We start from the raw sequence: 15,121 nt of genomic DNA on the forward strand, positions 1-15,121 counted from the left end.
AGGAGTACTTTGTACTGAATTCTAAACTGGATCGACAGCCAGTGTAGAGAAACCAGTACAGGTGTAATGTGCCTTTTCTGTGCCTGTTAAAAGCCTGGCAGCTGAGTTCTCCAATCTCTCATATCAGCCAAACAATTTAACAAAGCCTGAAGGGAGGATTGATTTGAGAGTCATCAGCATATAGATGGTAATTTATGCCATGCTTTTCAAAAAAATTCCCAACAGAAATAAGGAAAGGGAAAACAAAACTGGACCCAACATCGAGCCCTGCAGTACCCCACACATTAATTGAATGACAGAAGAACAAGAGTTGCCCAAACTGACTGATGTAGTTCTATACTTCAGATATGAAGAGAACCAGTCCATGGCTAGACCCTGGATACCAGCGTGTTCTCTAAGCTGATCAATGAGGATGTCATGATCCACTGTATCAAAAGCAGCAGTGAGATCCAATAATAAAAGAAGAACAGGGCTACCTGAACCAAGCTCCAGCAAGACATCATTTGAAACCCACAATAGAGCGGACTCTGTGCTATGACCAACTCTAAACTGACTGATATTTATCAAAAACGTTATTATTAAACATGAAATCATTCAGCTGTACAGACACAATCCTCTCTAAAACATTTGAGATAAAAGCCCTGATTCACAGGATCTGCCCTGGTTTACCATCCATTAGTCCCTGCCTTGGCTTTATCCTCCTCTCTGTCCACCTGCCTGTCAGTTTCCCCCTCACCATCTGTCCTGTACTCTGTCATGGTTTCATTAACCTGCCTCTCCCCCATCACCCTTGTCCACTGTAACACCTCCAGCTGCTGAACTCACTCTTGTTTTGTGTTTTCCTCTGAGGATCATCTGGAATCTTTTCCCAGAAGGGAGCTGTGTCACGGTCCTGGTTGTCCTGTCCTTGTACTGTTGTGTTATCCTTGTGTTCTCTGTGGTCACCCCAGTTTTCCCCATGTTACTTGCCCAGTTACTCTTCACCCCCATGTTAACTCACTAGTCTCTGTGTGATTAAGCTCCTCTGTTTCAGTCATTATGTGTTGATCATAGTTTGCTGTATGTGTGTGTGTGTTTCTCTTGCTTGTGTTTTCTGCTCTTCAGCTCTGGCGTTTTCTTTGTGTATGGATTATATTTAACATTAGAACTGAAACTAGATCCAGCTCTTGCATTTGTTTTGCCTGCCTGCATGATTAGAAGGTATAATAAAGAAGAGGGTTGCATGGCGGTTCATTGGTAAGCACTTTCGCCTAACAACAAGAAGGTCGCTGGTTTGAGTCCTAGCTCCAGTTTCCCCCACAGTGTGAAGACATATGGTATAGGTGAATTGGGTGAACAAAACTGACCATAGTGTATGAGTGTGTGTCTGAGTCATTGTTACCTTATAATTATCAGCATAGATATGAGTCAAAATAGACAGAATGGAGAAAACATCAGTGTGATCATTCCACTCCAGTCCAGAAAGGACTTTAAAGGTGCTGTATCATTTTATAGCTGACTTGTGTGCAATTTAGACGATAACAGCCATATCACCCTGCAGCCCAAGACAGGTTACTCCCTGAAGCTAAGCAGAGCTGAGCCTGGCCAGTGCCTGGCTGGGAGACCACATGGGAAAACGAGGTTGCTGTTGGAAGTGGTGTCAGTGAGGCCAGCAGGGGGCGCACATCCTGTGGTCTGCATGAGTCCTAATGCCCTAGTGAAAGTGAAGGTGACACTACACTGTCAGTGGGCGCCGTCTTTCTGATGAGACATTAAACTGTGGTCCTGACTCTGTGTGGTCTTCAAAAATCCCATGGCACTTCTCATAAAGAGCAGGGGTGTAGCCCCGGTGTCCTGGCCAAAGTCCCTCAATCGGCCCTTACGATCATGGCCTCCCAATCATCTCCATATCTTTTTATGACACCTAAACACCATTAGCTATTGACCTACATGGTAGGAAAAACAACTGGTGTGTAAGTCAATGGTTACAGGTTTTAGCTTTTATCAAATTATCTTCTTTTATGTTCAACAGGAGAAAACAAAGAAAACAAAGTGAGTAAGAATTAGTAAATTCACTTTTTGGGTAAACTATCACTTACACAACCACTGCCAAAACCTGAATCTGAATGTTATTTAAAAAACACTAAAACATTACATAATGAACAATTATTAATGTAGTTTGCAGTTTAGTTGATATCAATATTGTTCATGTTCATTAACATGATGTCATGTCATTTCTTATTTTCATCCGCTTATCCATGGCCGGGTCGCAGGGGCAGCAGTCTTAGGAGAAAACCCCAGACATCCCTCTCCCCAAACACTTGCACCAGCTCCTCCGGGTGGATCCTGAGGCGTTCCCAGGCCAGCCGAGAGACATAGTCCCTCCAGCATGTCCTGGGTCTTCGCCGAGGCTTCCTCCCTGTGGGACAGATGCCCGAGCCAACTCAGCTGACTTCGGCTGTTCAGTGTTTGAACTCTCAGCAGTGAAAAGTAAACCACACTGAACTGAACTAAACTGAACAGCAACACAAAACTGAACTGACACTGTTTACTATGGTCTTCTATGTGAAGCTGCTTTGATGCAATCTACATTATTAAAGTGCTATAGAAATAAAGATGAATTGAATTGTCGATGTGGAGGTGCAGTGGCTCTACTCTGAGCTCTTCCCATATGGCAGAGCTCCAGACCCTGTCTATAAGGGTGCGCTCTGCAACCCTGCGAAGCAAACTCATTTTGGCTGCTTGAATCCAAAATTTTGTCCTTTCGGTCAGCTCATGACCATTAACATAATATACTTTATTATTTAAATTCAGGAAATGTCTACTTCTTAGATGAAGAAAAAAAGGACATTGACTTACAGAGCTCTTTTGGAGGTTTTGATGACTGCTGATAGTCTGATGAGACACTCGTCTGATCTCTGGAATTTCTGAAGCTCAAACTCCTCCAGCTCCTCCTCTGAGGTCAACAACACAAAGACCAGAGCAGACCACTGGGCAGGTGAAAGGCGAGCAGATGACAGACTTCCACTACTGAGGTGAGACTGAATCTCTTTCAGCAGAGTTTGGTCGTTCAGTTCATTCAGACAGTAGAACAGATTGATGGATCTCTCTGGAGACAGATTCCCTTCAAGTTTCTGCTTGATGTAGGCAATTACTTCCTCTTTGCTCTGGTCTCTGTCATCCTGCTGTGTCAACAGGCCTCGTAAGAGTTGTCGACTGGACTGGAGTGACAGACCGAGAAGGAAGCGAAGGTAAAGGTCCAGATGTCCATTCTCACTTTCCAGAGCCTTGTCTACTGCTGTCTTCAGGAAATCAATCATGGACTCATCTCTGCTGTTTTCTGCTTGTGTCTTGTCTCTGTCTAGAATCAGATGTTGATAAAGGGCTGCAATGAACTCCTGAATGCTCAAGTGAAGAAAGCAGTACATGGTACCAAGAATGATTCCCGTCTCCTCCTTAAAGATCTGGGTACACATGCCTGAGTACACCGATGTCTTATAGACGTCAATGCCACAGTCTTTCAGATCGCTCTCATAGAAGATCACATTGTTTCTTTCCAGCTGCTGGAAGGCCAGTTTCCCCAGTGAAAGGATGAGCTTTGGATCCCAGGAGACATCTGCTGTGTTTTCCCCATCATACTTTCTTCTGCTCTGCTGGATCTGAAAGCGGAGAAAGTGTGTGTACATCTGTGTCAGAGTCTTGGGAGATTCCTGCAGTGTTTCAGCATGAGCCCTGTGTTTCAGTTTCAGTATGTTCTGGAGAACAGTGGCTGAAATCCAGCAGAAGACTGGGATGTGGCACATAATAAAGAGACTCTTTGACTGTTTAATGTGATCAATGATTTCTCTGGCCTGATTCTGATCTGTGAGTCTCTTTCTGAAGTACTCCTCCTTTTGGGCATCATTGAATCCTCGTATCTCTGTCAGCCGGTCGATACAGTCAGCAGGAATCTTACTGGCAGCTGCTGGTCTGCTGGTGATCCAGATGAGAGCAGAAGGAAGCAGATTTCCCTTGATGAGGTTCGTCAGGAGAACATCCAGAGAGACTGCTGAAGATACATCACCACACGTCTCATTACCAGCAAAGTTCAGAGGAAGACGACATTCATCCAATCCATCAAGGATGAACAGGACTTTGAATCGTGTGCTTCTTGTAAGGTTCAGTCCTTTAGTCTCAGGGAAAAACTGAGTTATGAGGTCTTTTAAACTTTGTCTTTCTTTCTCCTTTAAGTTCATCTCTCTGAATGGAAGAGGAAATATGAAACTGATGTCTTGATTTTCTTCTCCTTCAGCCCAATCCAGAACAAACTTTTGCACAGAGACTGATTTCCCGATGCCAGCAACTCCTTTTGTCAGGACAGTTCTGATCTGCTCGTCTTGTTCAGCTGCTTCAAACAAATGTTTGCATTCAACCTGTATCTCTAGTGACTGATGACGTCTGGAAGCAGCTTCAATCTGTCTGATCTCATGTTCAGTGTTGACCTGTTCACTCGCACCCTGAGTGATGTAGAGATCTGTGTAGATGTTATTCAGAAGTGTGGAGTCTCCTTGCTGAGCAATTCCTTCAAACACACTTTGATATTTCCTCTTCAGGCTACATTTAAGCTGATTAATGAAGAACAGCTCATCTAAACACAGGAGCAAAGAAACAGAGAGATTTAGGCTTGACTTTTCCAGATTTTTTGTAATTAATATAGATTGCCATGACCCAGAAAACATTGGTCTGATGGCAACTTCATGTGGCTTACCAAAAATGGTTGCAGTAGATCGTAGATCATTTACACACCATTGTAAATAAGTTGTGAAAGGGACCTCTGTATTACAGGGGATTATATTATTCCAGTAAATCTTTTTTCCTGGTGTTACTAGATGGTAAACAAACTATGAACAATTGATCTTTAAAGTGTGAGTTAATATATTAGTTAAGTGTTAGTTATTAGCTTGCGTATGTTACTGGGACGTTATTCTGAAGTTGCAACTATTCCTCATTTACTAACAGTTATTAAATGAAGAGCAGGTGCAACTTTAAGATAACGTCCAAATAACATATATCAACTATTAACTGATACTTAACAAGTCTTTAGTAAGTAATTTACTACAGCTTGTTCATGATCTACTACTAATGTATTAGGTATAGTTATAAATCATTTAAATACAGTTAACAAGTCATTTATAACTTGTTAAGTAACAGCTTGTAAGTTATCTGTTGGCTATCTATAAGACAGTTACAAATCATTAACAATTAAAGCATTTTGGATACATTTTTTATACATTTTTTTTTTATATAATCGCTGTTTCAGCGGTCAACAGATGTTCAAATGTTTGCTGGGCAATCTCTTACCTTCAAGAATATCAGCAGCTTGATCTTGCTTCATCTCTCTCAGGAAGAAGAGTGTGAGATCAAGAGCTGCTTCTCTGATAATGCTTCTGTTCTCAGTAAACTCCTTTACAAACTCTTGACTGTTTTCTTCCTGTAAGATTTTCTTAAAGTTTCCCAGTTCATTCTTCAGGAATCTGATCATTTTGCTCTCAAGATTCTATGAGTGAAGAAAAGAGAAGAACAATATTTAATGAAATCATTGATTCACACACAGCTGTAAATCCACAAACCCAATAACTGAAAATACATTATACAACATGATCATATGAGTCTGTTAAACTGCATGATTCTGATTAGCTGATGGACATTACATTTGCATATCACTACGCTGAATGATTTGAGATATTTTACAGATACACCAGTAAGAAATCGCATCAAAACTCAAAAGAAGAAAGCTTTGGGCGAGATGTTTAAGGAGCAGATTGAGGACAAATACCTGATAAATATTTAAATACACAAATAAATGGACATAATTAAATGTGTTTATTTAAACTGTGATTTTAAATGTCATTTAATAAAGCAATAAAACAATGCATTCATACATATCTTTTAAATGTACAAATGACGTTACTATGGTCAGGCGAGCTTCTTAAAAAAATAAAAAAAAAATCTCTTTATAACACAATGGAGTTTACAGCCGAGTCCACTAGTCAAGCTGCACCAGCCTTTCTCCTCATCTGCTCACCGATGACTTCAGAATAGTGCTCTATCTGTTGAGCAACAGTATGTTCTCTAAAAGAAAAATCTGATTCATTCACATTTAACTAAAGCGTTTTATCTTAGTTTTTTTTTTTTTTTTTTAATTTATCAATAAAACAAATGAAAGTTTTTGTTAAATTTGAAATGATAATGTGTTTTAAAGGCATTACCCCTAACCTCCCCAACATTCTGCCTCTCTTATATGGGATGACGTGTCAAATCAAAGGTTACCATACACCAACTTTGGCTCATGGGCGCTAGCCTTGGCATCTCTGCTTTCAACTGTTCTTATTAGCTAACCAAGCACAGGATGCTATGTTTTAGTTTGGTATGTTGCAAGTTGTTTGTCAATAGATGCAGTTGTCATATCCTGATATTTGTAATGTATATTTTATAAAACAGGCCGATGTCAGACTAGATCCAACTATTCTGAGTAAAACTGGTTGAAATATCTAACATTCAGTCAAAAATTACCCTAAATGGTCTCATTTGTGCCTGTAAATGACTGAGAAATCTCAGAATGACCAGGAAATATTATTTTAATATCTGAAAAACCAAAGCAGCACAGACTATTCAGAATACTATTTATTTTGTAGACACTTTTAGTTGGGTCAGGGGCCAACCAAAGCAGATTAAAGATCCAGTTCTCAAGTGTTGTGAATGAATATTCTGTGTTTCATTGAGTTATCTCAGTGACGTTAATGAATCTAAATGAGTTTTTCTACCTGGAAGATGGACTGGAGATTGTCTGTGAAACTCTTGTGTCTCCTGTGAGTCTCGTCTCCTGAATCTGCAGACTCATATTCAACACTGTTAACAGATAAAACTACTTCAATTATACATTTAGAGGCAAACACATACAGATATATCTTACAAACATTGTAAATATTACATGTGCTGTAGTGCTCATAATGAGGAGACAGCAAGGGTTGACTGGGACAATAATTCATGTCGGGAATTTTTTTCAATCTCAGGTCACCTCTGCTGCTATTGTCACCACTACGCTACCATTTTCATGTAATTCTCGACTGCTAATATTGTACTCTATTGTAAATGTATTATTTATTGTATCATGTAGACTACCAGACAAATTATCAATGAATAAAATAATGAATCCTCAAAAACTCAATAGGCTCAAAACTTTCTGCACCTACTGTTATACCTTTAACAGACTCCTAAGTGTATTTTTTTTATTTGTATCTACTGTAAGTCAATTTAGATGAAAACGCCTGCCTGCCAAATGATTATATACAGTTAAAGTCAGAATTGTTACCCCCCCCCCCCCCCCCCTTTGATTTTTTTTTCTTTTTTTTATATATTTCTCAAATGAACAGAGCAAGGAAATTTTCACAGCATGTCTGATACAATTTTTTTCTTCTGAAGAAAGTTAGTGAAGCCTTTAAATGCCACTTTAAGCTGTATAGAAGTGTCCTGAAGAATATCTAGTCTAATATTATTTACTGTCATCATGACAAAGATAAAATAAATCAGTTATTATAAATGAGTTATTAAAACACTGATCACTCTAAACACCACACACTGATCACCTTAAACACCACACAAACTGATCACGTTAAACACCACAAACTGATCACCTTAAACACCACACAAACTGATCACTTTAAACACCACACACTGATCATTTTAAACACCACAAACTGATCACTTTAAACACCACACACTGATCACTTTAAACACCACACACTGATCACTTTAAACACCACAAACTGATCACTTTAAACACCACAAACTGATCACTTTAAACACCACACACTGATCACTTTAAACACCACACACTGATCACTTTAAACACCACACACTGATCACTTTAAACACCACAAACTGATCACTTTAAACACCACACACTGATCACTTTAAACACCACACACTGATCACTTTAAACACCACACAAACTGATCACTTTAAACACCACACACTGATCACTTTAAACACCACACACACTGATCACTTTAAACACCACACACTGATCACTTTAAACACCACACAAACTGATCACTTTAAACACCACACACTGATCACTTTAAACACCACACACACTGATCACTGTAAACACCACACACTGATCACTTTAAACACCACACACTGATCACTTTAAACACCACACACTGATCACTTTAAACACCACACACTGATCACTTTAAACAGTACACACTGATCACTGTAAACACCACACACTGATCACTTTAAACACCACACACTGATCACTTTAAACACCACACACTGATCACTTTAAACACCACACACTGATCACTTTAAACACCACACACTGATCACTGTAAACACCACACACTGATCACTTTAAACACCACACACTGATCACTTTAAACACCACACACTGATCACTTTAAACACCACACACTGATCACTTTAAACACCACACAAACTGATCACTTTAAACACCACACACTGATCACTTTAAACACCACACACACTGATCACTTTAAACACCACACACTGATCACTTTAAACACCACACAAACTGATCACTTTAAACACCACACACTGATCACTTTAAACACCACACACACTGATCACTGTAAACACCACACACTGATCACTTTAAACACCACACACTGATCACTTTAAACACCACAAACTGATCACTTTAAACACCACAAACTGATCACTTTAAACACCACACACTGATCACTTTAAACACCACACACTGATCACTTTAAACACCACACACTGATCACTTTAAACACCACAAACTGATCACTTTAAACACCACACACTGATCACTGTAAACACCACACACTGATCACTTTAAACACCACACACTGATCACTTTAAACACCACAAACACTGATCACTTTCAACACCACACACTGATCACTGTAAACACCACACACTGATCACTTTAAACACCACACACTGATCACTTTAAACACCACACACTGATCACTTTAAACACCACAAACACTGATCACTTTCAACACCACACACTGATCACTTTAAACACCACACACTGATCACTGTAAACACCACACACTGATCACTTTAAACACCACACAAACTGATCACTTTAAACACCACACACTGATCACTTTAAACACCACACACACTGATCACTTTAAACACCACACACTGATCACTTTAAACACCACAAACACTGATCACTTTCAACACCACACACTGATCACTTTAAACACCACACACTGATCACTTTAAACACCACACACTGATCACTTTAAACACCACACACTGATCACTTTAAACACCACACACTGATCACTCTAAACACCACACACTGATCACGTCTACTGCTCAAAATGCTGTAAACAGTGTTCAGGGCTCCAAAATAACCTTTGTGCTTGGTAGCACCGGTGCTCCTAACTTTACAAATTTAGGCGCATCAGCCAAAATTTTGTCGCACCCACCAGTTGTAGGCACCGTCAACTACAAGATTTATACAAACATATTTATTGTATTAAAAATCAACACTAATAAAAAAAATAATAAAATAATAATAATAATATATATATATGCATGCGTGAGGAAAATATGTCTCAACGAAATCCCGTTATCACAAGAAAATACATTTTCATAACAGAACTGAGTGACCAAAGCATACACGGAGTGCTCACCGGCCCTGCACACACCGCTGGACATGAATGAATCTATTAACGGTAGAACTGTGCTGTTCTCACAAGTGCTGTCTGATATTGCACTAATGCTTTTGACACATACTGTACCTTATTATATGCATACATGTTAATAGCAATACCATTTTTTTTTAGGATTAGCGATGCTAGTTTACTAGTGCAAGCCCGCCTGCGATGGTGTACATGGAGTTAAATTTGACATATAACGTTAGCGGCCGCTTGCATGGCGGACAGCATCTGCCAATTATATGAAGGATTAAACAGAAGCTCTCGTGCTAGATGTGGCAAACAGTTTCCTGAAAACTCCACCCCACAGACTTTTCATAGCGGACTTTAAGCTAATGGAAGTCTTCTAGTCTTGGAAAAGTGTAGATGGTGGATTGACATTCAGCACATGATCACTAGTAAGATGTGTCATTATTTGTAACTAGATGGTTTCTAAAACTAAATCTGTCCGCGTTATCTTTATTCTCATCTTCAGCGCTTTACAATTTTTCGCGGTAGTAGTTCTTTCTGTCATCCGAAACCAAAAGGTGCTGAGTGATTGACAGCTGATATTACCCAATCATTTGCGTTCAGTGCCAGAGCAGTGGTGGGCCAATAAGAAGAGCGCGAAGGCGAGGCAAGCATTAAGGACTTGGCTTTGTTTACTGCAACAAGTCGACATGACAACTGTTTTAAACCATTCCTGAGCGCTGCGTTTCGCGTTTCAAGTGCAGACAAAGAGCTTAGAGATGCATCCTGCGTGAATGTCTCCTGAATCCACGCATGTGGTGAACATTTTGCTGTAAAAACTGGTCGCACACAACAATTTTAAGCACTCGCAGAAATGCTCCCAAATATATTTTAAGGTCGCACAGATAAAATTTCGGGCGCATATGCGACCAAAATGGTCGCAATTTCGAGCCCTGGTGTTTGTCATTTATTAAATGTAACACTTCATTAAATTGATCTCATTTATTCACAATGATGCTAGATGCTCACTGAAGACATTTAAAATCTTTTAAGATGAAAATGTGAGAGCACACGCATGAGGACTAAAGCTCCTAGATGACCTGTTCAGCTGCTGTAGTGTGTAATGTGGTAATGTTGTTTATTTTACTGTATAATTTTCTGTTCTCATGGTTCTCTGAATCTTGTATTCTGCTGTCTGTAGTTCGGAAGGTTGTTGTGATCATATACTTGTTAAATGTTTTGCCATCAATAAGAAATAATAATCCTCTCTATCTCTGCTGTCTGAATCTTTCACTGCTTCACCATGACTGTGTTTGCTCTGCTTCTGTCCTCTTTCAGCTCACTTTCTGACTGAATATAGTTTTTGATTTACATGATAATCTTCAGATCATACAAGTGTTTGCTCTCAGAGTTCAGGATTTCAGTAACAGCGCTGTAATATTGATCCATTTTAACATTTACCACTTTAACTTTGCAACATTGATGCATTTTATTAAGATAATCAGAGAAGATCTGAATACATTTTCATCTTAAATCAGTATCTCTCTTGACTATAATTACTTATCAGTGAAATATGGTGTGTTTGTCTCACAAAACTTTCATCTTGTCTAAAATCTCTGGATCACCCACACTTTGCTGACTATTGTAAAAGCCTGTAAACTCACTCTACTAACTCTAACAGTTTGAGTATTAATACTTTAGTCAATTATTACTACTTCAGCACTTCACTGATGATCAGATGTGAGTGTGTGGACATTCAGTTTTAAAGTATCCTGTATTTTGTTCCCTGTAATAAAATGTCTTGACTGGACTAAGAGAATAAAGTGTAATAATGTCTGATCTTCTAGAAACACAAGATCATATAAATGCTGCAGTGTGATCATGTGTGTGTAGAGATGATCTACCTGACAGCAGGTTGTGTGTTTTTACTCCTAAATTTTATTGGTATATCCATAGACACGTCACTCTTCATAGACACACAGCTGGGCTCTGCTTCTGCTCTCTTCTGATGAACTGAGCTAAAACAGAGAAGATTAAAGTTGAGCGCTGCACACACTGCACAAACCTGATATTAATCATTCTTCATTTACAAAAACACTTAAATTAATTTCCTTTATATTTGAACAGAAACTGTCTGAATGTGGAAAATATCAGCAAACACAGATCAAGACTCATTTCTAGTAGAGAAAGCCCAACAGAAATGCAGCACTATTAGAGCAGATTAGAGCTGAAACTAATCATCAAAACACTGAATGAAGCTGACAGTGTAGGTGTGGGAGGAGCTTAATCATGCAGGCGTGTCAATCATCATCACATGACTATATAAGCAGCAGTATAAACTGCACTGTGTCAGCTGACTGTTATTCCCGCCTCCAGCAGCTCCTCTTATCCTCCTCCTCATCACTCAGTCTGCAGAAGGTCACTCATCGGGGGTTTGTCTGCAGAGCTCCAGTCCAGACTTTGAGGACAGCAAGACAAGTTCATTTACCATCATCTATCATGACTGAATGAGCAGGAGAACTCGAGAAATATCAATTCTAGAAACCAAATGTGTTGATCAGCAGCATCTATGAGGCCAACACAACATGATGATGACTGCGCTTCAGTGAAAACAGACTCAGATCAGAGGAATGGCTGATCAGTACAGCACAGAAACAGCAGGGGAAAGTGTGCAGGAAAAGCCCTTTAAGGCAGGAGATCGGGAACACTTTAGTTCAGCTCACAATTCATACTATTAACTACCGGCTTATTATCTGTGGAATGTGAACATATGAACTGCTCATTAGTAGTCATACAGTATGATCTTATTGTGGATCCCTAACCCTACCCAAAACCTAAACCCACCTTCTACCTCACTAACTATTAATAAAGCGCTGATTGGTTTGTTAACACCATCAATTGTGGCCTGAAGTGTAAAGCGGAGATCTTCAAGCACTATCCTGCAGAGCTCAGATACAACATCTAACATCTGAAACCCAACAGATCCACAACACTAATGACCTGATTCATTTATTATGAAAATACTCATCAGCTGCAGATATTAAAGAGATGATCTACCTGACAGCAGCTCCTGTGTTTCCACTCTTAAATTTTACTGGTGGAGTCATAGACGCGTCACTCTTCATAGACACACAGCTGGGCTCTGCTTCTGCTCTCTTCTGATGAACTGAACTAAAACAGAGAAGATTAAAGTTCAGCGCTGCACACACTGGAGTCAACACAGCAGATTTACTCAACATTTCATCATTAAAACACTGTTTAAACAGCACTTCATGATACTTTTCATGATGATTGTACACAATCTTGCTGACTGTGTGTGTTAAATATTGTGACAGATTATTTTGTAGAAAATAATCATATGAAATGTCAAGTGTAGGACTAATACCTGCATCCTGTAGACAAATCCAGATCTGTGTGTGTGTCCTCCATGATGGACCTGAAGAGTTTGATCTCCAGCAGAAACTGATGAACAATCACAGATCTCCAGTCATTGATCAGCCTTCATAATTCAGCTGAATGCAGGAATAGATCAGCAGCTGAGACACTCAAATCCAGAAGCTCATCACGAGTAAACTAATGAAGAATCACAGCGTCATCCGTTTGATTATAATAACATCATACACACATTCACATAAAGCTTGCAGGTTTAGTCCAGACATTAAAGATTTAAAGCTGTTCTGCGCTGGTAAATGGTTGATTCTGTCTGTTTAAAATGGCGACACAGCAACTAAACACTTTCACTTTCGTTTCTGAAGGAGCGGCAGATCATGAGTTCAGTGAAAAACATCCGTCACAAACACTCTAAACAGAGCAGAGAAGAGTCAAACAGCTGCAGGGTTATCAAAGCACCTGCGGAGTTACATTTTACTAGGGTGATTTTACCTGAAGCAGTATAAACACTGGACACAGAGAAGACAGAAGAAACACATACCCGGATATCCTCCGCCGCCTCCTCCTCCTCTTCTTCTTCTTGTGTGGCGAGTTATAGAAAGCAGCGTAAAGCTGAATACCGCCACCTGTTGTACTGGAGTGTGTGTAATAATAATATGTGTACAGTTTGGTCAAATCAGTGTCATAGAGCTCAACGTAGATTTGTAGAAAATAAACTGACTGCTTTCCCATATATAATCTAATCTTTCTTCATGAAGTCTAGCACAGCTTGTGTTATATTCCCCATGTGTGACTGCTCTGATTAGAACAGCTCAGGCATTGAGAGGATCAGGAGTTGTTCTGTTGTGTCGCTGCACTGATAATCCTCTCGTGTGTAACTGCAGATGAAAGCATCGTGTCTCTGTAGTGGTTTAAAGATCAATATGATCATTAAAATATACTGTTAAATAAATTGGAATCATTACAAATAAATAAATACAAAGAAGAGTTAAAATGGATATGATTTACACAACGATGTGTTGCTCTTCGTATTGAATAACTGCCTGAGAAAATGACTTGGAGTGTCCGCTAGGGGGTGATCTAGAGCTGCAGATAGTAGGCGTTGTTTAACTGCACTGTGACCTTTTTTGTTTGTTTTTAATTGCATAACTGTCAGGAACAAACACACAACACAACACAAATAATGAAACACACAAAAAATAATACAACAATGGTAAAAGTCAACAAAAAACAAAGATAAATAAATAAAAAAATAAACTAAATTACACAAAGTATGGTGTACAGCATTTCTACATTCAATGAGTTTAGGAATTGACAGGGGATTCATAAAAAGTGTCATAATATTTGATGCACATCTCATTTTTTTAACAATATCACTGTAGAAATAAACAATTTAAACTCAATACAAAAAATGGCTGTTAATGTGGGAGAAGATTTAGCAGATTTCTGTTTGTGTATGTAAAGCTTTGCCAATAAAATAAAGAGATTAACAATATATTCAAGACATTTGTTGCATTTGTTTTCATAATGAAAAATTACATCTTTTAATGTAAAATAATAACTAAGTTTTGTCCTTTCACAAATATATTTGGCTGATTTTTCCAGAAATTCTTTACAATGTTGCATTCAAAAAACAAAAGGCAAAGGCTCTCTTCATCCACAGATATCCTCCATTTCAATGCGCTTTGATAAAAGAGATTTTACTGGGTAAATTTGATGTAATATTTTAAAATGGATTTCCTTCATTTTATTATTAATAGAATATTTGAAGGGAGTTAACCAGGCTTTTTGCAATTAATATTAACTATAATAGAGTTCCAGAGAAATGTGCCTCTAGGAGTGATTTTATTTTGCTTCTGAAAAATATTACGACTATGTCTGTTAGTACATTTATTATCAGTCAACTCAACACCTTCTAAATGTAGTTTTGGGTTTACAGCAGATTAAAGCAAATATGATTTTTAACAAGTTGAATCATTTTTACAGGGATATATTTAATAACTGAATTCAATTCTCTAAACAATATTGGGAAATTGTAAGTAGACATGAAATGTTCATAGGATAGGATATTCCCTGCACTGTCAAACAGTGTT

At 38.7% G+C, this 15,121-nt stretch overlaps 2 protein-coding genes across 10 annotated transcripts in view; one reads left to right on the forward strand and one right to left on the reverse strand.

Annotated features, from left to right (window-relative positions):
- Positions 1-9,526, forward strand: part of LOC110439376 (protein NLRC3) — a 50,778-nt gene extending 41,252 nt beyond the window's left edge. For both annotated transcript variants that reach the window (XR_015481743.1, XR_015481744.1), the window contains one exon: positions 9,429-9,526. The gene's annotated coding sequence lies outside the window, so the exon portion shown is untranslated. The remainder of the gene's footprint in view (positions 1-9,428) is intronic.
- Positions 1-13,893, reverse strand: part of LOC100536629 (NACHT, LRR and PYD domains-containing protein 3) — a 33,435-nt gene extending 19,542 nt beyond the window's left edge. The window contains exons 1-8 of one of the 8 annotated variants that reach the window (XM_087245681.1): positions 13,521-13,893; positions 13,024-13,100; positions 12,696-12,809; positions 11,543-11,656; positions 6,783-6,867; positions 5,320-5,515; positions 4,727-4,843; positions 2,839-4,606 (exon numbers count right to left, since the gene is read on the reverse strand). In XM_087245681.1, the coding sequence (XP_087101807.1) occupies positions 2,839-4,606; positions 4,727-4,843; positions 5,320-5,515; positions 6,783-6,867; positions 11,543-11,656; positions 12,696-12,809; positions 13,024-13,100; positions 13,521-13,760 (2,711 nt within the window). In that variant the 5' untranslated portion in view covers positions 13,761-13,893. Of the gene's footprint in view, positions 1-2,838; positions 4,607-4,726; positions 4,844-5,319; positions 5,516-6,782; positions 6,868-11,542; positions 11,657-12,695; positions 12,810-13,023; positions 13,212-13,520 lie in introns of all 8 variants that reach the window. The other 7 variants (XM_087245683.1, XM_087245682.1, NM_001444693.1 and 4 more) reach the window with 7 other exon arrangements.
- Positions 13,894-15,121: the final 1,228 nt, after the last annotated feature.

Source organism: Danio rerio, chromosome 4 (assembly GCF_052040795.2).
Source record: "Danio rerio strain M-AB ecotype USA chromosome 4, GRCz13ab, whole genome shotgun sequence".
Lineage (NCBI taxonomy): Eukaryota > Metazoa > Chordata > Actinopteri > Cypriniformes > Danionidae > Danio > Danio rerio.